Below are 18,605 nucleotides of genomic sequence, written 5' to 3'. Positions count from 1 at the left end.
TAAGTATTAGACACTGAACTCTTAGCATACACTCAGGGAATTCAATACCAAATTTTCCGTTCGTTTTCGTCGAAAACGTTGGGATCGATTTATTAGCCAATCAACATGCAGTATTGACGGTGTCCACTCCCATATTTTCACCAATCGGTGCTTTTAAGACTGATCCCGTGCGGTTTTTACGATGACTGGTCAACGTAATCTGATTGGCTCAATTCGTCGCCCTGTTGAAGTTACGTCGACAACACGAAATAGTGTTAATTACATACACTATTTAAGTCACCCTGCATGCGAATATGCAGTCAGTCCGGCACAATCACATACACTATTTATGGATGGTGTAGGTGGCGCTTCAAAATTAGCGACCGTCTTGTGACGCATTCTCGGATTCACGTGCACATGTGCAAGCACGAGCCCGCCGACGCTAGTCCTAGCGATGTGAAGGCGCCTGATCAAGCAGTGGAGAAGGCCGTGCACCCTCGCGCAGAATACGAGAACGTCGCTACGACCAGTGACAAGGTCAAGGGCATCGTGTTCATCCTGTCGTTGTTCTCGGCCACGTTGGCGATGGGGTACCTTGTGATTGTGCCGACGGCCGTGGTGGTGGCGTTCGTGTGTCCAAAGCTCGCAGAGTACATCTACCGCGTGCTCTTGGGTCACTTTTGCGCGTACTCGTCTGGCGTGTTCGAGTACTTGAGCGGCATGGAGGTCGTGATCACGGGCGAAGACGGCGAAACGTTTCACTTCAACGACTTGGACCGTGTGTTCCTCATTTCCAACCATCGCACTGAAATCGACTGGTTGTTGCACTGGTACGAACAACATGCAATGCATCCGAGGACGTCCATCCACCCTCATCGTCTCAACGCCGTGTGGGATGTACGTAGGAACTTTGCGACGAAAATCCACGCGCACGACCGCATCATGACCATGCTCAAAGCCGGGTTGCGCCAGATTCCCATCTTTGGGTACACCCCTCCCCCTTCTCCCCTCATATTCCGCCTTGTGTTCCTAATTCCGACTTTCATGTTGCTTCGTACAACGTAGCGGTGTCCTGCAACTGTTTGGGTTTCCGTTTGTCGAGCGCAATTGGGTCGAAGATCAAGCCAAACTAGGTGCGCTCATCGAGTCGTATCACTCGCGGAGCTACGGCACATGGATGGCCATGTTCCCCGAAGGCACGGCGCTGTACGACAAGACGCTGCAGGCAAGCCATGACTTCAAAGCGGCCAACGGCAAGCCCCGGTGCGATTTTGTGCTGGAGCCGCGGCTCAAGGGCTTCGACTTGTGCGTCGACAAGTTTCGCCCCGATTACATCCTCGACATGACGATGGCGTTCCCAGAGCTCCGGCGCGGTGTCCGTCCGTCGCCGCTGCGCCTCCTCCAGGGGCTATTCCCCAAGTCCGTGCACTTTTACGTGCGCAAGTTCACGCTAGATGATGTCATGGCGGCCGACTCGCCCAGCGCGTGGCTTCAAGACCGATTTGCCGTCAAAGAAGAGATGCTCTCGGCGTTTTACCAGGCGCCCGACGGCCGCTCGTTCGACAAGCCTGAGGTGCCGCTGCCCAAGTCGAAGCGGCCGTTTCTGATGGCTCTGGCCCTTGTGGTCACGTCGTCGTGTGCGCTGCCAGTGGTGCTCTGGACCGTCCCGTACTCGGTCACGTACTTGGCGTTGGTCGTGGCCTTCATGGTCTGGATTAGTAAACGCTAACGTGTACAGTATTAATAATAAGAATATAGTATTGTCCTATTCACTCATGACTCGAAGCACAATTTTATACCATACAATGTATACCATACGAAAATTGAATATAACTAGTTCAACTGGGACAAATGGGCCAAAGCCTTGGCCGACTACCATTGGTTGGAATTTAGGATTGAAGCAATTTCACTGGCTAGTCGATTGCCTGTGCATCGAATGAATACCATTGTCTTTTGACCCAAAATTTGGACTTTTTTGCTGATTCGCCAAATCTATCAATTCTTTGAGCTGGCTTTTTTATTAATATGTAAAAATCGAGTGATATCGTACTAATTTCAGTCACACACTAATTCGATGTTGAATTACGCTCGATGAGAGGGGGATTTGGTTGGCTACTTGATTAGTGTTCTGGGTTTTGATTAGTCGATGGATTGTGTGTCGATTTGGTTATTCTGCTCATTCACATGTCAATTGAGCACCCCACTCCAATTTCGAAAATATATCGTGATAACGTTACTGGAAATCGAGAAAACAAGTTTTTGGCCTGGGCCACAATACGTAACGGTATTCACAGCTTCTTTTCGGCCTAAGTGTGCCTGGCTCCATATATTTCCATACAAATAGGCCGGTTGGTTTACCTGGTACTGTAAATTCTATTAACGTTAACGTAACGAGGCAATTTATGGACACCTTTTTTGTCGAAGATAGCTCGAAAATATGTTGCAAATGTTGCAAATTTTATCTATTTTTTGATCATTTTATATCCCCATAAAGCTTAGGTTGTGATCGAATGGAACTTGTTCCATCAAGTTTAAGGAGGTATTACAGCAGTTAGGTGGCTTTGAAGTATTGAATGTTCATTGGATGATACGCCAATTTATGGACAGGGTACATTATACTTAATTTGACTATACTAAAAGTTCGTTCGATTCGAAGTTTTCCAATGGAGACAAATATAAGATTCCACAGTATATATAATAAATCAAAGGATATAGAATTTAAACGACAAGTCAACTCTACAGTCAATTACAATTCCACCATTTCGACCACGTCGTCCGGAATGAGACATCCTGACCACCAAGTAGGCTCAGAAATGGTACTGCGTCTCAGGATCCTCACCATCACTACATCTATATTGAGTGGATTGCAATGTCGTGGTGGCTCTGGTGGGCCAACGCGGTGGAGGAAGAGGTCTTGGTAGCACCCATCGCAAAGTGCTAAAGCCGCCACTTCAACTTGCGATGGGTGCCACCAAGACGTCTTGCGCCCCCGCCCGCGCAACCACGTGATCACACCGGCAGGGAGATGTACGGTACCGACACGGGCTGGATGGTGGAATGAGGGATGACCAATTTCATTGGTCATCCCAAGTGGTAAATTGAGACCTGGTAGAATTGACCGAGTCCTGAATACCACATCACATGATCTTGCTCTCATACACAGCCTACACAATTATCTAAATGCTCCTTGCATCAACAGCCATCACAGGAGTAGAATGTATCGCAACAAGGCGTGATGAGGCATGGAGCGGTGTATGCGGCTACTCAACCCGTCGATCCTGGGCTGTCCCGCCCTCCACCAAGTCGATGCGATGATCAACCAAGCATTTGGTCCGACCTTGGAATCGGAACGTGTGCGCGCCAAGCTGCTGCGGTACCTCCGTCACATATTGGACCAGGGCCAATGCTCGTACTCCGGAGTATTCGATCACGCCGTAGGGGTCGCCATGCGAATTCCAAAAACAGACAGACACATGAAAAATAAAAATCAAGAATACAAACTTGAAGATATATTTAATTGAAACTATACAAAAAAAGAAATACTAGTGGTACAATTTATACTGTTTTAAAATCATACAATTTCAAAATTATTTATGGAATTCGCAAGGTGGTTCACCTTGCGCAGCATACAAAATTGCCTATTTCACCTTGCTTTTTCTGTTTAATGAGCTTCAGATTTTCGCACGATGGTGCTCGCGCCTTCGCTACTGTTCGGATAATTGATTCTCTTTGAATTTATTCTGTGTGCGATATTGGGTTACAAAAGTATTTCAGTATTCGAGTAAGTTGAACTTGATTTTGATTGGCTCGTGCACCCTGTCCATAAATTGGCGCATGTCCATAAATTGACTATGTAGTTACGTTACTCGATCAATTTTTCACCCATCGAAAATATGAACTGTAGCTTCTGTTGGGCTTGTCCAGGTCTATCGTTATTAGGGCTTATTTTCCTAAAAAATATCAATACAAAGTTGGAATAGCTGTCGAAAGAGAAGGCATTTTTTTGTAATCTTTAGATGACTTGCACCATACCGCTAAAGCGGTGGTGGTAACGTTAGTTGTCCTTATTGTTAATAATGTCATCATACTATGGGCACCGTAAGCACGTTCGCAAGAAGGAGACCAAGTCCAGAGGCACCTGTTGGTTCTCGTTGCACGGCCCTTGACAGGCGTCGCCAGCAAACACGAGGTGGAGGATGGGGCCGCGCGTCTTGAGCAGAAAAGGATATATCCTTCTCGTAGTACACGTCCATGAGTTGCCGAGCTATGACGAACGACGCGGTGGCTGGGGGTGTTTTCGCAGAGTTGCTGCAGAACGACGACACGTAGCCACGAACTCATAGTTCCAGCAACTTGTCGTTTATTTGAGTTTGTTGGGCAGGCAACGAAGAGGGCGAAGGCGCGGAGTGGTCTTGGGGGCGCTGGTGGCTTCGGAGATCTTCCAGCGATCGAAGAATGAACAAGAGAATCCATGCTTGCATTGGTGGCATATTGGTGGTAACTCGATGTAGGTGAGAACAACGCACTCGGCGTGGACGCGTTTAAGCGGATTAGACGAGTATCCAATTCCAAGAGGAGGTACTGTAGTGGATGGAGGCAGTTGTCCCAGATTTGCACGGCTGGAGGCGCCACCAGTGTCTGCACGCGTCTTCCTGCGACGGATGTTCGATGCAAGTGGACGGCGAAGATGACGGAGCCATGTACATACCTCGATGGACTGTGGTTGCTGCTGCCTGTGGATTTGATTTGACGCTGGACCGCCGCCGACTGCGCCGTTTCACAAAACGCCATACTACATGTGAACTGTCCAATCCGGTGGCAGGAGGGCCGGAATACGACAATATGATTGGTCGTGTCATTGACAATCAATATTCCGGATAATACACGGCGTCCATTGGCTAGAAAGTCTGGTGTTGAGGCAAAGTTCAAGAGAAGGTGATGTGTCTTGGGTTTTGTATGGCTGTATCAATGGTGCGAAAAAGTTTTCCCGCATTTATCCGGATGTCACTTCAAAATAAGGGCAACCCAAACGTCACAAGTCAAAATGACGTCGGTTGAGATGACAAGCTTGACACGCAACGTGGACCGCAAGGTGTACACGCCCCTAGACGAGACGAAGCCCGCCGCCGCCGATCGCGCGTTGGTGGACATGATCGTGTCGTTGAAGGACTTGGTGGACCGCAACCTCCTGGCCAACAAGGACGTCGACTCGACCACCGACACCTTGACGCTTTTGTTAAGCATCAACGGGGTGCTGCGCGACGCCCGCGAGGCCATCGAGTCGCTGGTGGACAAGCAGTCGACCGACAAGTGGGTGATCTCGTTCGACGCGGAAACGTACGCGAAGAAGCTCATGTATGCCGAGAAGCAGTTTGAAGAGTTGCTTGAGGACGCCGTCAAGGCCGACGTAGCGGAGCTGCTGGTCCAACTGATCCGCCACGGCCTCCACGACGAAGCATCGTTGGTGCTTCTGTACGAACTCACGGCGGGGGGGTCTGTCGCCGTCCAAAACGCCTTGTACTATGCGATCATCGACGCGCAACCCGCCGTGCTGGCGTACCTCTTGACTCACTTGGAGAACGATTCCGCCAACATTGTGGCCATCTTGCAGCAGCTTTGCGTGTACCACCACAGCCAGTGGCAGGCGTTGATGCGCGTTCCCGCGGGTCCCGACCGTCCGTCCTTTCTCAACTTTATCCTCGCCAACATCGCGGCGGTGTCTGCCAAGTCGGACGTAGCCCACGTCATCTCATGGTTGGACTTTCTATGCGAAACGTGCCAGGGGCCGTCTGTGGAGAACCAGCTGCACATTGCCTCGTCGGACCAAGCCATCGCGGTCGTGCGGGACATTGTGCTGGACGTGATCGCGTTTGATTCCGCGTCCGACGCGCAGACGATCCGCGTCCAGCGCAGCGCCGCCGAAGTGCTGCTCACCCTCATGGAAGGCCGCGTGGACGGCGACGTCCACGTCCGTCTCGCGGCGCTGTTCCCTGTCGCGGCGGTGGTCGACAAGTTGCAGCTGCATTACCGAGCAATCCAACACAAGCTGTACTCGCCGAGCCGTCGGTCGCTCATGCAGCACACGCTCAGCTTAACCAAGAGCCTGCTGCACTCGTCGTCCAAGGACGAGCTGCAGCGCCATTTGCGCGAGTTCCGCGCCGCCATCAACCTCTTGCGCATTGTCACACATGTCTTGCACGACAAAACCACCGATGCGGACGCGACAGAGGCGGCCGCGTTTGAAACGTTTCGAACGGCCTGGCACGACGCGCTCGCCAACGGCAAAGTGCACACGGCCGTTCGGTTCTTCCAGGACCAGCTCGTGTCGATTGAAGTCGCGCGGAATGGCGCGACGTTCACGTCGTACTTTTTGCGGCCGGCCACGGCGCAGTACTTTAACGAGACGCTCCAGACCAAACTCATCGACGAGATGGACATTGGCAGTGAAGGCGCGTTGGACGTGCTCACGTCCGAAGTGGCCAAGTCCGTACACGTACTGTTTGGTTGATATTATTCACGGCGGTTGTGTTGTTGATGGCTAGGGACGTCGAAGAAGAGCTCGCGGTGATCCAAGGCCTCAACAAGACGCCATTCTACTCGATCATGAACAAGTGGCATGTATGGCTGCGCAAGAACATGCTCCGCCTTTGCTTTTACATCAACTTTGTCATGTTGCTGTGCGTTCGCGTCGATAACAGCACCATGGTGGACATCCACCAAGCCAACATGCGCTCGGTACGTACACTCTTGTGTTCTGAAAAGACCGACACTCTTTTACATCATTGTAGGGCTTGTGGGTCGTGGGGGCGTTAGGGTTTGTGTTGCTCGGGTTTTGCGCCGTGCTGTGGCTGTACCATGTCTTGACCACGTTTTGCTTTAACTATTGCAAGCAGCACGTGTCCCCGCTCAAGCTGTCGTTTACGACGTCGGCCGAGTACTGGACCAACACTCTGCACGCGTTTGCGCCGTTTGCTGTGTACCTTGGTACATACATTCTGTATTCTAGAATGTGAAGTTGGACGACTTACGGTGTCGCATGTGTGTTGTTATGTATAGTTTCGGTGGCGTGATTTATATACTGTCAACGAGGATATGTGGATATGTATGTCTCTATATTTACGCTATCGTTTCAGACTTGATTGGCATGGAAGAGTAATTCTTAGTATATATATATATATATATAATACATACACCAGTACTCGTACAATATCTATATATAGACGCTCTTGTATATCATCTGCGTGGATCGTTGTCGTGAAGTATATATATATATTGCTGCTGTGCCTAAAGCATGGTTCATACTATATCTCTTTTGACCTCGAAACTAACCGTTGAAACTCTATATTTTATTGTAGAGTTCTTTGTCGCAATCTTTGTCGTGATATTCTACATGGACATGGTGACAACGACCACCAAGATCCTTGCGGCGGGGTCGTTCATGTGGCTGTTTGGGGCGTTCCTGCAGGGCGTGCGCCATGCCAGCGGGCTCTTTCGCTTCACAGTCAACACGGACAAGGCGGCGGCGTCCAACGTCGTGCTCAACTTCGTGTCCTTCTGGTACAACGTCGTGTACGACACGCTCTTGTCAGGCAGCGTCATCACGTTCGGCGCGTACACGCTGTGCGCGATTTGCGGGCTCGGGCTGTCCATCCCGGCTGTGACACAGTACTTTGACGCGGGGCCGTGGGGGCTCATGTTCTTTGGGTTTCCGCTCGTGGACATTCTCGCCACGAACGAGCAGCTGCGGTTTATTGTACGTGATGATTATGACGATGAAAACTTACTCGGTCGAGTTGTATGTATGGATGGTTCGACTATATATGATGTCAAAAGGGGTGTATAGATGTATATATATGTTTCGTTGTTTTGATTGATTCTATATATATATATATATACATATAGGCGAAGGGATGTAGATGTATATAGTTCGTACTTTATTACTAGTATGATTATTTATATTGTGCTTTCGAGTGAAATTTCGTGTTGTGGCGTGGTTTCTCGTTGGAATTTAAATCGATTTGATTGGCTACTTCAGATGAGCTAAAAATTTTAACCAATCAAAACCTTCTAAATGAAATTCAACCAATCAGATCGATTTGGTCGGCGCGATTCGATTACACCCCCTCCCCAAATTTGTATCAAATCGACAATATATAGAATATAAATGTTTCGAAGTTTAGTATGAATATCTATCTATATCTATAAAAATGTATCGTAGTTGTTAGTAGGATTATATATGTGACGGCACTATATTCCATCGAGTGATGAGTAGTAGTAAGTAGTCGTAGTATATGTACTGTAACCATGTTTCGATGTCACTAAAATGACACTATTTTTGGTCTATTGTTACCCTATTTCTGTTGCGTATAGGCGACGGCGATGCACTCGAACATGGGCAAATTGGGCGTCACGGCAGTGTTTGGGGCGATTATGATTTACATTTTCTCGCTCGTGGGATTCTTCCTGCTGCAAGCCGAGCTCGAAAGCGAAGACCACACCGTGAGCCACTGCTCGACATTGCTGCAATGCTACACAACGTACATTCGCTACGGTAACGATATTACTTGCACCACCACCTGATGATATATCACCATCATTGCATCCCACGCACGTTTATGCGTCTTCTACAGGGTTGCTGTCGGGCGGCGGCATTGGCGACTACATTTCGTCGACGCTCAACCACGAGCTCGAGTTTGACAACCCCGAACGATACTTTGAGCGGCTGGTGTACGACATGGCGTTCTTCGTGGTCGTGATCACGCTGTTCCTCAACATGATCCAAGGGATCATCATCGATGCGTTTACGTCCGTGCGCGAGCAGACCGAGACCAAGGCCGCGCTGAAACGCGAGCGCTGCTTGGTGTGCAACCGGTCGCGCAGCGCCATCGAGTTGGAAGGCGTCGAGAGCGGTCTCCTCAACAACTTTGCCAGACACACCCAGGACGAGCACAACTTTTTCCACTACTTCTTCTACATCCAACACGTCACAGCCAAGGACCCGAAGGACCTCAACGGCATCGAAAGCTACGTCGTGGACAAGCTCAAGACCCAGGACATGACGTGGATCCCTCGCGTGTAGGTAGTTTGCGCACTTGCACCAATTGTGTGTAAAGTGTACCGAGAATACTTTGAATCGAAGTAACTACTTGTGCTGCCTGTGGATTCGGTACTACTTACTGTAGTACTCGAGTACCTAGTACTGTATAGCACTGATTGTACAATACTACTACTAGTACTCGTAGTAAGTAGTACTATTAATAGTACTCTGGAGTACCGGTACGTACTACTAGTACTATTAATAATATCCGGAATATTTTACTCTATTTAGGATATGACCTAATATATTCATGTTGGATGACGTTGGGATACTGTTGGATGACGCAGGATACTTCTATTAATATCACGGATATTTGAAATCCATATATTGTACTTCGAATTACTACGTACAATAGTTTGTATGTACTCGTAGTACTTTGAAGTGGCATCACAGTTGCAACTCCAGCCTTTCAGGCCTACAACACGTGAAACTTTCCGTTGTGGCCAATTCAGTTGCTTTATGGCAGACACACCGATGATACTAACCACAGGGCTACTGGAGCGAGCACAGCCATGGACACCAGGCAACGTTATGATTGGCGATGTATTCTATCAAGCAATGATGGGGGGATAATCCATCCGTGTGTCCTATTGTTTACCTATCGACCCAAGTAGTACAATCAAAACACTTAAACTTTCAGAAGTAGGGGGACCTCGACCGTCAAGTCGGCGGGGGCGTCGGGGTACAGCACGTAGTGCTGGGTAATAAAGATCACGTCGAAGAAGACGCTGGTGAACCCGAGCCCAAACTTGACGGGGTCGCCCGTGATGGCTGTCCAGTCGTTCGTGACGGAGCTGGTGAGGATGATCTGGGCCATCGACAGGATGCCGCCGCTGAAGTCCAACAGGACATTCCAGATGGTCCATCCCACGGTCGATTTGCGCTGGTAGTTCAAGATCACTTGGGGAATGTACTTGACAAGCGACACGCCAAGCTTGACGTAGCTGAGGAGGTAGAGGAAGTTGAGGGTGGAGAACCATTCGTTCGACACGACGAAGCCCAGCAGGAAGAAGAGCCCACTTGCGACGACCGACACCCCCACCACACTCTTGCACAGCCCGGACGTGACTTGGGCCCCGCGGGTGTAGATCGTGGATTGGTAGTACGTGAGCAGCGTCACAAACACAGCATGTAGGGCGAAGAACACGTCGTTCACTTGGACAGCGTTCGGGTTGCCGTCGTGGTGCTTCTTGTACTCGTCTTGCACGGCATCGCTCCAGAAGAACGCCGCGTTGAAGACTGCATAACACACAAAGCCAAGGATGTTGTACACCAAAAAGTCCAAGGACAAGCCCACTACGCTTTGGCGGCGCCAGTTCAAAAATACCTGGGGCCAAAAACTCACGCTCCAGCACGCAAAGTAGACCCACCCGATCACGGACGAGATGCGGTTGTATGGTTGGGGGATGTTGTCGGTGGAATCGGTGGCAAAGCCGAGGCCGACCCCTGTCACGGCAATCACAGCCACCCCTACGACGAAGCCATGTGTCTCAACCCAGTCCACTGCCTTGGTGAATGCGTCCTTGGTCGTCATGTGTGTCGAGCGTGGCAAATTGCAATGTGGGTCACAGAACGAGTAGGAAGATCCACCCAAATCGGAAAGGTGACCATGTAGCCAATCAAAACGTCGAATGGGATTGGGTCACGTCGGACCTTAAACATCTGGAGAGAGTGGCAGGAATATAGTAGTACTACGAGACCATTTTTCCTTCAAGTTCAGGTTTCTGTCGGTATATTTTATCCGTTATCCCTCATCTGTCACCTGTGTTCGATGTATTTCGTCCAGACCCTACTAGTACTTGGACTAGTATGACAGATATCCGGTATATGTCACAGGCGGCCGGTATATTTGACAGGCTGTTCAATCCTTATATGTACCGGTACAGTATACTAGGGTATATTGTGCTTTTCAGTCAAATTTGCCTATTTTGGGATTGATGAAATACGCCAACTAATCGAGCAAACGAGTAGTATGATTCTCTACAAAGAATGAAGGTTGCAATTTTATTGGCTAAAAAGATTGATTGATGCATTGCAGTCACCTCTTCAACTCAGTTTTATACGAAATTTCGAAGGTCCGGCGATTGTTCGGTGGTGATTCAACCAATCGCCGGAGGAAATTATAAGTAGAACCCACAGTTAGTTACCTGCCGTGGGAGATTAGTCATACAGTATTGAACAGCCTGTCAAATGACAGATATCCGGTATATGTCATACTACTACTAGTACTAGTAGTAAATTGTTAAAACCAAGTAGGGTCTGGACGAAATATATCGAACACCAGGCGACAGATAACGCAAAAGGGGTGAATCAGTTCTGTGTACACGGGGAAAAATTAACACTGTAAAACTGTAAAGGAAAAATGGTATAATTACCGGTAGTTAGTACTCGCATTAAGCCTGACCTTCCAACTGACTGTGGAAACTACTACCGGGTAGTATAGTACTAATAGTATGGTAGTACTCCTTGTATGGTAGTTCCCACATATGTACTTCCAAGGACTACTGTACGTAGTACTCGGAGTACTACGTAGTAGTATCTATATGAGGGATCAATTTTGGTGACGAATTCTACAGTGCAATTCCCTAATTGGAGTAGGTTCAATTCTGCTACGTCCATCGTCGAGCCACCTGGCCAATTTCCAATGGCGTGTTTCGCTTGCTGTAGCTGAGAGGGTACGTACGAGGAATCGTCTCGTAACTAGAGAATACGGTCCAGATTGCTCTACTTCACTTGCTTCTATTTACGATGCATTGAATATACATAATTACAAGTAGGGAATTTCATTGGATTGTTTTTACGTGCGAAACTTCATCTACTGTATTGCAATTGGTACCCACATATTTATACTGCAAAGTGAACAAAGCAACATTGCTTTCGGCGACCTGCAAAGTGCCATTCAATGGTTTTCAGCTACCAGTTACTGTATCGCAGCTAATGCAGAGCTCGATGAACTACCAGGTACCAGGTCCCTGTCAAAGCAGTTGCAAACCACGTGTCAATGCCTTTTGAGATTTCGTTTTGAATTGCAATGCACTTCACGCAGGTATGTAGTCCGCCAGTTCATTCCGAGGTGTACATCAGGTCATTCTGAACGTCGTTCTGGTGTGGATAATGGTCGTCCAAACTATTATAGTACAATTCCTCATTAAAACAGTATCACAGTTGTGTAGACCCGAAATACTGTTTCAATGAGGTTTATATGGAACTTTGTATGGACAGACCACCTCTTACTAGGGGATAACTGTAAGTGCATCTCAGTAGTTAGCGATAGCTAACCACTAGCGATGCAGTTAACCTCGGAGATTTAGCATCGTATGTACTTACCGGGGGTACTGTAGGACGGAGTCCCAGGTTACAGGGTTACTGGCGAAAAGGTGTATCCGGATGTAATAATTCCCTCATTGAAACAGTATTTTGGGTCAAAACAACAGTGGTACAGTTTAATGAGGGAATTATACTCCAAAACTGTACGTACGTACGGGTACTGTAGTGGTAAGCTCCACTTGATAATACTGTACTGTGGGTACGCAGTTTGAACGAATCCGAACGTTGGATTAAGGCTATTAAACTGACTTCAACTTGCTAAAGGACTCGAAACTCCCTGCCTCCCATTGATATATTCGATTCCACAGCGTATGCCTTAAGCTTAATACAAGATCGGGCGGCCCAATTCCAACTCAATTATCCCCAACGGCAAAGCGAACAACGTCATTTCAAAGGTGGATGTGTCGTGTATTACTTTTATACGCATCGTAAGAAAGTTGCGTGTTCAAGCATTGCGGGCTTTGAACGCTTGGTACTGCGGCTCTTTAGTGATCGCGTTGGGCTTCAATGTCGCCGCCGCGATACGGTGGGAGCGGAAGGCAGCGCCATCTTGTTCCGACCGCAAGTTCAATTGGAGACGCTTTTCCCGACTGATCAACACGTCCGGGCTCACGGACAAGAATCGCACGCCTCCTACCACGGCCATGGCGCCAGCGAATCCCAGGATGGCAATGATGGGATACGTAGCAGGGTCCGAGAACCAAGCCTTGGCAGTTGTGCGGGCGGCGCGAGAAGCCATGACGACGATGCTGAGGTGCTTGCTGGTGGTTAGATTTCGGAATGACTTGATTTTCTTCAAGATCTTGTTGAAGTTCCAAACACAAAGGCACGACAGTGACGGTTCATGGAACTTTTTGATAAAATGGTCCAATCACATCAAACTTCAACTGGCCAAACTGTTTGGTCAGTAATACTACGTAGTAATTGGGTGTAAGTCGTTCTATTTCTACCAATCACGTAGTTCAAAGTTTACTAACTTGCTCTTAGTGAAGATGGCCAGTTTATACAGTTAACAGTTAAGGTGCACTCAAATTGGCCAATGGAATAACGTTAGCTTGACACCAACGCTACAGTGCAACTGTTGCCGTGTCAACTTCATTGCAAGGACTTGACTGTGAACATCTTAAGCTACACAACATATGGCCGTACGTACCGACAAGTTGGCTACGTGGGGGTGCTGAATGGCACGTGAGTTAGGAGCTAGCCTACACCTGTTAGACACAGAATTGTTGGACCTAGAGCACGGTCAGCTTTTCCTGAGTTCTCCTTAGGACTACCCCGTGTGCTAGAAACTACTGTACCCTACACGGGTTAGCCGCCACATTACCGCCTGACCTTTCGCCTACTTCGACCGCCAGATTTCCCATGAGATCTCGATGGGGCTACGACGCTTAGCCGGCCATGGCTCCATCCCTTGGACATGGCCACTGAGCTGCGTAGGTGCTAAAACAAACTTGAGCTATATTCAGACACAAATCCGTGCAGGCGCATGCCCAATAAATTCAAACTTAGTCTACTGTCCTATGGAGCTGGAAACCTAGAGGTTGCGCGTCTTGAACGCTTGATATGCGGTCTCGCGAGTGATCGGGTTCAGCTTGAGCGTGGCCGCGGTGATACGGTGGGACCGGAACGCAGCGCCGTCTTCCGACGAGCGCAAGTCAATGTGGGACCGCTTCTCCTTGCTGAAGGCCACGTCCGGGCTCGCCGTCAAGTACCGCACGCCTTCGAAGGTGGCCATGGAGCCCGCAAACACCATGATGCCAATGATGGGGTACGTCGCAGGGTCGGAGAACCAAGTTTGGGCGGCGCTACGGGCGATGCGGGAAGCCATGATGCACTGCTGTTTCTTGGTGGAGTGGTGAGTTCAATTATGGACTTAGGTTGGTCTCGCATTTCACGCGAAAAGACACGCACAAGAAAGTTTGATTGGCTCGTGGACTGGGGCATAGACAAGCGGACCAATCAGATCACCTCACATCATATCGGACACTTTGTGCAGGTTCTATAACGTCACTTCGAGTCTAAAGCCCAGCGTTATGGCACCACCGGAGTATAATCCTGTTGGAGGCCTCGCTTTTGCTACTTGTGTGTCGAGCCCCAATGTGCGACGAGGTGCTTAGCCGACTGGTATATAACTTTGCTACGTTGGGGTATCTGGTGCGATGGAATGGCAGGTGTGTTAGACGCTAGCCTACACCTGTTAGGCGCCACATTATCGCCTGACCTTTCGCCTACTTCTGACCGCCAGATTTCCCATGAGATCTCGATGGGGCTACTACGCTTAGCCGACCATGGCTCCATCCCTTGGACATGGCCACTGAGCTGCGTAGGTGCTAAAACAAACTTGAGCTATATTCAGACACAAATCCGTGCAGGCGCATGCCCAATAAATTCAAACTTAGTCTACTGTCCTATGGAGCTGGAAACCTAGAGGTTGCGCGTCTTGAACGCTTGATATGCGGTCTCGCGAGTGATCGGGTTCAGCTTGAGCGTGGCCGCGGTGATACGGTGGGACCGGAACGCAGCGCCGTCTTCCGACGAGCGCAAGTCAATGTGGGACCGCTTCTCCTTGCTGAAGGCCACGTCCGGGCTCGCCGTCAAGTACCGCACGCCTTCGAAGGTGGCCATGGAGCCCGCAAACACCATGATGCCAATGATGGGGTACGTCGCAGGGTCGGAGAACCAAGTTTGGGCGGCGCTACGGGCGATGCGGGAAGCCATGATGCACTGCTGTTTCTTGGTGGAGTGGTGAGTTCAATTATGGACTTAGGTTGGTCTCGCATTTCACGCGAAAAGACACGCACAAGAAAGTTTGATTGGCTCGTGGACTGGGGCATAGACAAGCGGACCAATCAGATCACCTCACATCATATCGGACACTTTGTGCAGGTTCTATAACGTCACTTCGAGTCTAAAGCCCAGCGTTATGGCACCACCGGAGTATAATCCTGTTGGAGGCCTCGCTTTTGCTACTTGTGTGTCGAGCCCCAATGTGCGACGAGGTGCTTAGCCGACTGGTATATAACTTTGCTACGTTGGGGTATCTGGTGCGATGGAATGGCAGGTGTGTTAGACGCTAGCCTACACCTGTTAGCCGCCACATTATCGCCTGACCTTTCGCCTACTTCTGACCGCCAGATTTCCCATGAGATCTCGATGGGGCTACTACGCTTAGCCGACCATGGCTCCATCCCTTGGACATGGCCACTGAGCTGCGTAGGTGCTAAAACAAACTTGAGCTATATTCAGACACAAATCCGTGCAGGCGCATGCCCAATAAATTCAAACTTAGTCTACTGTCCTATGGAGCTGGAAACCTAGAGGTTGCGCGTCTTGAACGCTTGATATGCGGTCTCGCGAGTGATCGGGTTCAGCTTGAGCGTGGCCGCGGTGATACGGTGGGACCGGAACGCAGCGCCGTCTTCCGACGAGCGCAAGTCAATGTGGGACCGCTTCTCCTTGCTGAAGGCCACGTCCGGGCTCGCCGTCAAGTACCGCACGCCTTCGAAGGTGGCCATGGAGCCCGCAAACACCATGATGCCAATGATGGGGTACGTCGCAGGGTCGGAGAACCAAGTTTGGGCGGCGCTACGGGCGATGCGGGAAGCCATGATGCACTGCTGTTTCTTGGTGGAGTGGTGAGTTCAATTATGGACTTAGGTTGGTCTCGCATTTCACGCGAAAAGACACGCACAAGAAAGTTTGATTGGCTCGTGGACTGGGGCATAGACAAGCGGACCAATCAGATCACCTCACATCATATCGGACACTTTGTGCAGGTTCTATAACGTCACTTCGAGTCTAAAGCCCAGCGTTATGGCACCACCGGAGTATAATCCTGTTGGAGGCCTCGCTTTTGCTACTTGTGTGTCGAGCCCCAATGTGCGACGAGGTGCTTAGCCGACTGGTATATAACTTTGCTACGTTGGGGTATCTGGTGCGATGGAATGGCAGGTGTGTTAGACGCTAGCCTACACCTGTTAGGCGCCACATTATCGCCTGACCTTTCGCCTACTTCTGACCGCCAGATTTCCCATGAGATCTCGATGGGGCTACTACGCTTAGCCGACCATGGCTCCATCCCTTGGACATGGCCACTGAGCTGCGTAGGTGCTAAAACAAACTTGAGCTATATTCAGACACAAATCCGTGCAGGCGCATGCCCAATAAATTCAAACTTAGTCTACTGTCCTATGGAGCTGGAAACCTAGAGGTTGCGCGTCTTGAACGCTTGATATGCGGTCTCGCGAGTGATCGGGTTCAGCTTGAGCGTGGCCGCGGTGATACGGTGGGACCGGAACGCAGCGCCGTCTTCCGACGAGCGCAAGTCAATGTGGGACCGCTTCTCCTTGCTGAAGGCCACGTCCGGGCTCGCCGTCAAGTACCGCACGCCTTCGAAGGTGGCCATGGAGCCCGCAAACACCATGATGCCAATGATGGGGTACGTCGCAGGGTCGGAGAACCAAGTTTGGGCGGCGCTACGGGCGATGCGGGAAGCCATGATGCACTGCTGTTTCTTGGTGGAGTGGTGAGTTCAATTATGGACTTAGGTTGGTCTCGCATTTCACGCGAAAAGACACGCACAAGAAAGTTTGATTGGCTCGTGGACTGGGGCATAGACAAGCGGACCAATCAGATCACCTCACATCATATCGGACACTTTGTGCAGGTTCTATAACGTCACTTCGAGTCTAAAGCCCAGCGTTATGGCACCACCGGAGTATAATCCTGTTGGAGGCCTCGCTTTTGCTACTTGTGTGTCGAGCCCCAATGTGCGACGAGGTGCTTAGCCGACTGGTATATAACTTTGCTACGTTGGGGTATCTGGTGCGATGGAATGGCAGGTGTGTTAGACGCTAGCCTACACCTGTTAGGCGCCACATTATCGCCTGACCTTTCGCCTACTTCTGACCGCCAGATTTCCCATGAGATCTCGATGGGGCTACTACGCTTAGCCGACCATGGCTCCATCCCTTGGACATGGCCACTGAGCTGCGTAGGTGCTAAAACAAACTTGAGCTATATTCAGACACAAATCCGTGCAGGCGCATGCCCAATAAATTCAAACTTAGTCTACTGTCCTATGGAGCTGGAAACCTAGAGGTTGCGCGTCTTGAACGCTTGATATGCGGTCTCGCGAGTGATCGGGTTCAGCTTGAGCGTGGCCGCGGTGATACGGTGGGACCGGAACGCAGCGCCGTCTTCCGACGAGCGCAAGTCAATGTGGGACCGCTTCTCCTTGCTGAAGGCCACGTCCGGGCTCGCCGTCAAGTACCGCACGCCTTCGAAGGTGGCCATGGAGCCCGCAAACACCATGATGCCAATGATGGGGTACGTCGCAGGGTCGGAGAACCAAGTTTGGGCGGCGCTACGGGCGATGCGGGAAGCCATGATGCACTGCTGTTTCTTGGTGGAGTGGTGAGTTCAATTATGGACTTAGGTTGGTCTCGCATTTCACGCGAAAAGACACGCACAAGAAAGTTTGATTGGCTCGTGGACTGGGGCATAGACAAGCGGACCAATCAGATCACCTCACATCATATCGGACACTTTGTGCAGGTTCTATAACGTCACTTCGAGTCTAAAGCCCAGCGTTATGGCACCACCGGAGTATAATCCTGTTGGAGGCCTCGCTTTTGCTACTTGTGTGTCGAGCCCCAATGTGCGACGAGGTGCTTAGCCGACTGGTATATAACTTTGCTACGTTGGGGTATCTGGTGCGATGGAATGGCAGGTGTGTTAGACGCTAGCCTACACCTGTTAGGCGCCACATTATCGCCTGACCTTTCGCCTACTTCTGACCGCCAGATTTCCCATGAGATCTCGATGGGGCTACTACGCTTAGCCGACCATGGCTCCATCCCTTGGACATGGCCACTGAGCTGCGTAGGTGCTAAAACAAACTTGAGCTATATTCAGACACAAATCCGTGCAGGCGCATGCCCAATAAATTCAAACTTAGTCTACTGTCCTATGGAGCTGGAAACCTAGAGGTTGCGCGTCTTGAACGCTTGATATGCGGTCTCGCGAGTGATCGGGTTCAGCTTGAGCGTGGCCGCGGTGATACGGTGGGACCGGAACGCAGCGCCGTCTTCCGACGAGCGCAAGTCAATGTGGGACCGCTTCTCCTTGCTGAAGGCCACGTCCGGGCTCGCCGTCAAGTACCGCACGCCTTCGAAGGTGGCCATGGAGCCCGCAAACA

General features: G+C 50.1%; 9 protein-coding genes across 9 annotated transcripts; 2 read left to right on the top strand and 7 right to left on the bottom strand.

Annotated features, from left to right (window-relative positions):
* Window positions 1-342: 342 nt before the first annotated feature.
* H257_07910 (hypothetical protein) lies at window positions 343-1,751 on the top strand. Its single transcript, XM_009833603.1, has 3 exons — window positions 343-809; window positions 885-965; window positions 1,045-1,751. The coding sequence occupies exons 1-3, from the start codon at window positions 397-399 to the stop codon at window positions 1,706-1,708; spliced, it is 1,158 nt and encodes a 385-aa protein (XP_009831905.1). The 5' UTR covers window positions 343-396; the 3' UTR covers window positions 1,709-1,751.
* A 2,588-nt stretch (window positions 1,752-4,339) lies between these two features.
* H257_07909 (hypothetical protein) lies at window positions 4,340-4,770 on the bottom strand (the record flags this gene model as incomplete). The annotated part of the gene is made up of 2 exons (XM_009833602.1): window positions 4,340-4,407; window positions 4,506-4,770. 2 exons carry the CDS (start codon window positions 4,768-4,770, stop codon window positions 4,340-4,342), a joined length of 333 nt encoding a protein of 110 aa, XP_009831904.1.
* Window positions 4,771-5,023: 253 nt separating this feature from the next.
* On the top strand, window positions 5,024-9,141 carry H257_07908 (hypothetical protein; the record flags this gene model as incomplete). The annotated part of the gene is made up of 6 exons (XM_009833601.1): window positions 5,024-6,462; window positions 6,522-6,714; window positions 6,768-6,963; window positions 7,335-7,732; window positions 8,350-8,530; window positions 8,610-9,141. The coding sequence occupies 6 exons, from the start codon at window positions 5,024-5,026 to the stop codon at window positions 9,056-9,058; spliced, it is 2,856 nt and encodes a 951-aa protein (XP_009831903.1). The 3' UTR covers window positions 9,059-9,141.
* Window positions 9,142-9,576: 435 nt separating this feature from the next.
* On the bottom strand, window positions 9,577-10,629 carry H257_07907 (hypothetical protein). The gene has a single exon (XM_009833600.1). It carries the CDS (start codon window positions 10,608-10,610, stop codon window positions 9,705-9,707), a length of 906 nt encoding a protein of 301 aa, XP_009831902.1. The 5' UTR covers window positions 10,611-10,629; the 3' UTR covers window positions 9,577-9,704.
* A 2,168-nt stretch (window positions 10,630-12,797) lies between these two features.
* On the bottom strand, window positions 12,798-13,229 carry H257_07906 (hypothetical protein). The gene has a single exon (XM_009833599.1). It carries the CDS (start codon window positions 13,140-13,142, stop codon window positions 12,849-12,851), a length of 294 nt encoding a protein of 97 aa, XP_009831901.1. The 5' UTR covers window positions 13,143-13,229; the 3' UTR covers window positions 12,798-12,848.
* A 711-nt stretch (window positions 13,230-13,940) lies between these two features.
* Window positions 13,941-14,234, bottom strand: H257_07905 (hypothetical protein; the record flags this gene model as incomplete). Its single annotated transcript, XM_009833598.1, has 1 exon — window positions 13,941-14,234. One exon carries the CDS (start codon window positions 14,232-14,234, stop codon window positions 13,941-13,943), a length of 294 nt encoding a protein of 97 aa, XP_009831900.1.
* Window positions 14,235-14,830: 596 nt separating this feature from the next.
* Window positions 14,831-16,014, bottom strand: H257_07904 (hypothetical protein; the record flags this gene model as incomplete). Its single annotated transcript, XM_009833597.1, has 2 exons — window positions 14,831-15,101; window positions 15,743-16,014. 2 exons carry the CDS (start codon window positions 16,012-16,014, stop codon window positions 14,831-14,833), a joined length of 543 nt encoding a protein of 180 aa, XP_009831899.1.
* Window positions 16,015-16,610: 596 nt separating this feature from the next.
* On the bottom strand, window positions 16,611-16,904 carry H257_07903 (hypothetical protein; the record flags this gene model as incomplete). The annotated part of the gene is made up of 1 exon (XM_009833596.1): window positions 16,611-16,904. The coding sequence occupies one exon, from the start codon at window positions 16,902-16,904 to the stop codon at window positions 16,611-16,613; it is 294 nt and encodes a 97-aa protein (XP_009831898.1).
* A 596-nt stretch (window positions 16,905-17,500) lies between these two features.
* Window positions 17,501-18,591, bottom strand: H257_07902 (hypothetical protein; the record flags this gene model as incomplete). The annotated part of the gene is made up of 2 exons (XM_009833595.1): window positions 17,501-17,771; window positions 18,413-18,591. The coding sequence occupies 2 exons, from the start codon at window positions 18,589-18,591 to the stop codon at window positions 17,501-17,503; spliced, it is 450 nt and encodes a 149-aa protein (XP_009831897.1).
* Window positions 18,592-18,605: the final 14 nt, after the last annotated feature.

This window comes from Aphanomyces astaci (assembly GCF_000520075.1).
Source record: "Aphanomyces astaci strain APO3 unplaced genomic scaffold supercont1.17, whole genome shotgun sequence".
In the NCBI taxonomy this organism is placed as follows: Eukaryota; Oomycota; class Saprolegniomycetes; order Saprolegniales; family Verrucalvaceae; genus Aphanomyces; species Aphanomyces astaci.
This window is presented reverse-complemented; position numbering and strand designations above follow the sequence as displayed.

Bases quoted from the DNA above. Each gene is read 5' to 3' on its own strand.
- H257_07910 (XM_009833603.1), top strand. From the start codon at position 397: ATGTGCAAGCACGAGCCCGCCGACGCTAGTCCTAGCGATGTGAAGGCG. The intron at 810-884 runs GTACGAACAACA...GGATGTACGTAG, and splicing joins ATCGACTGGTTGTTGCACTG to GAACTTTGCGACGAAAATCC. The intron at 966-1,044 runs GTACACCCCTCC...CGTACAACGTAG, and splicing joins CGCCAGATTCCCATCTTTGG to CGGTGTCCTGCAACTGTTTG.
- H257_07907 (XM_009833600.1), bottom strand. From the start codon at position 10,610: ATGACGACCAAGGACGCATTCACCAAGGCAGTGGACTGGGTTGAGACA.
- H257_07906 (XM_009833599.1), bottom strand. From the start codon at position 13,142: ATGGCTTCTCGCGCCGCCCGCACAACTGCCAAGGCTTGGTTCTCGGAC.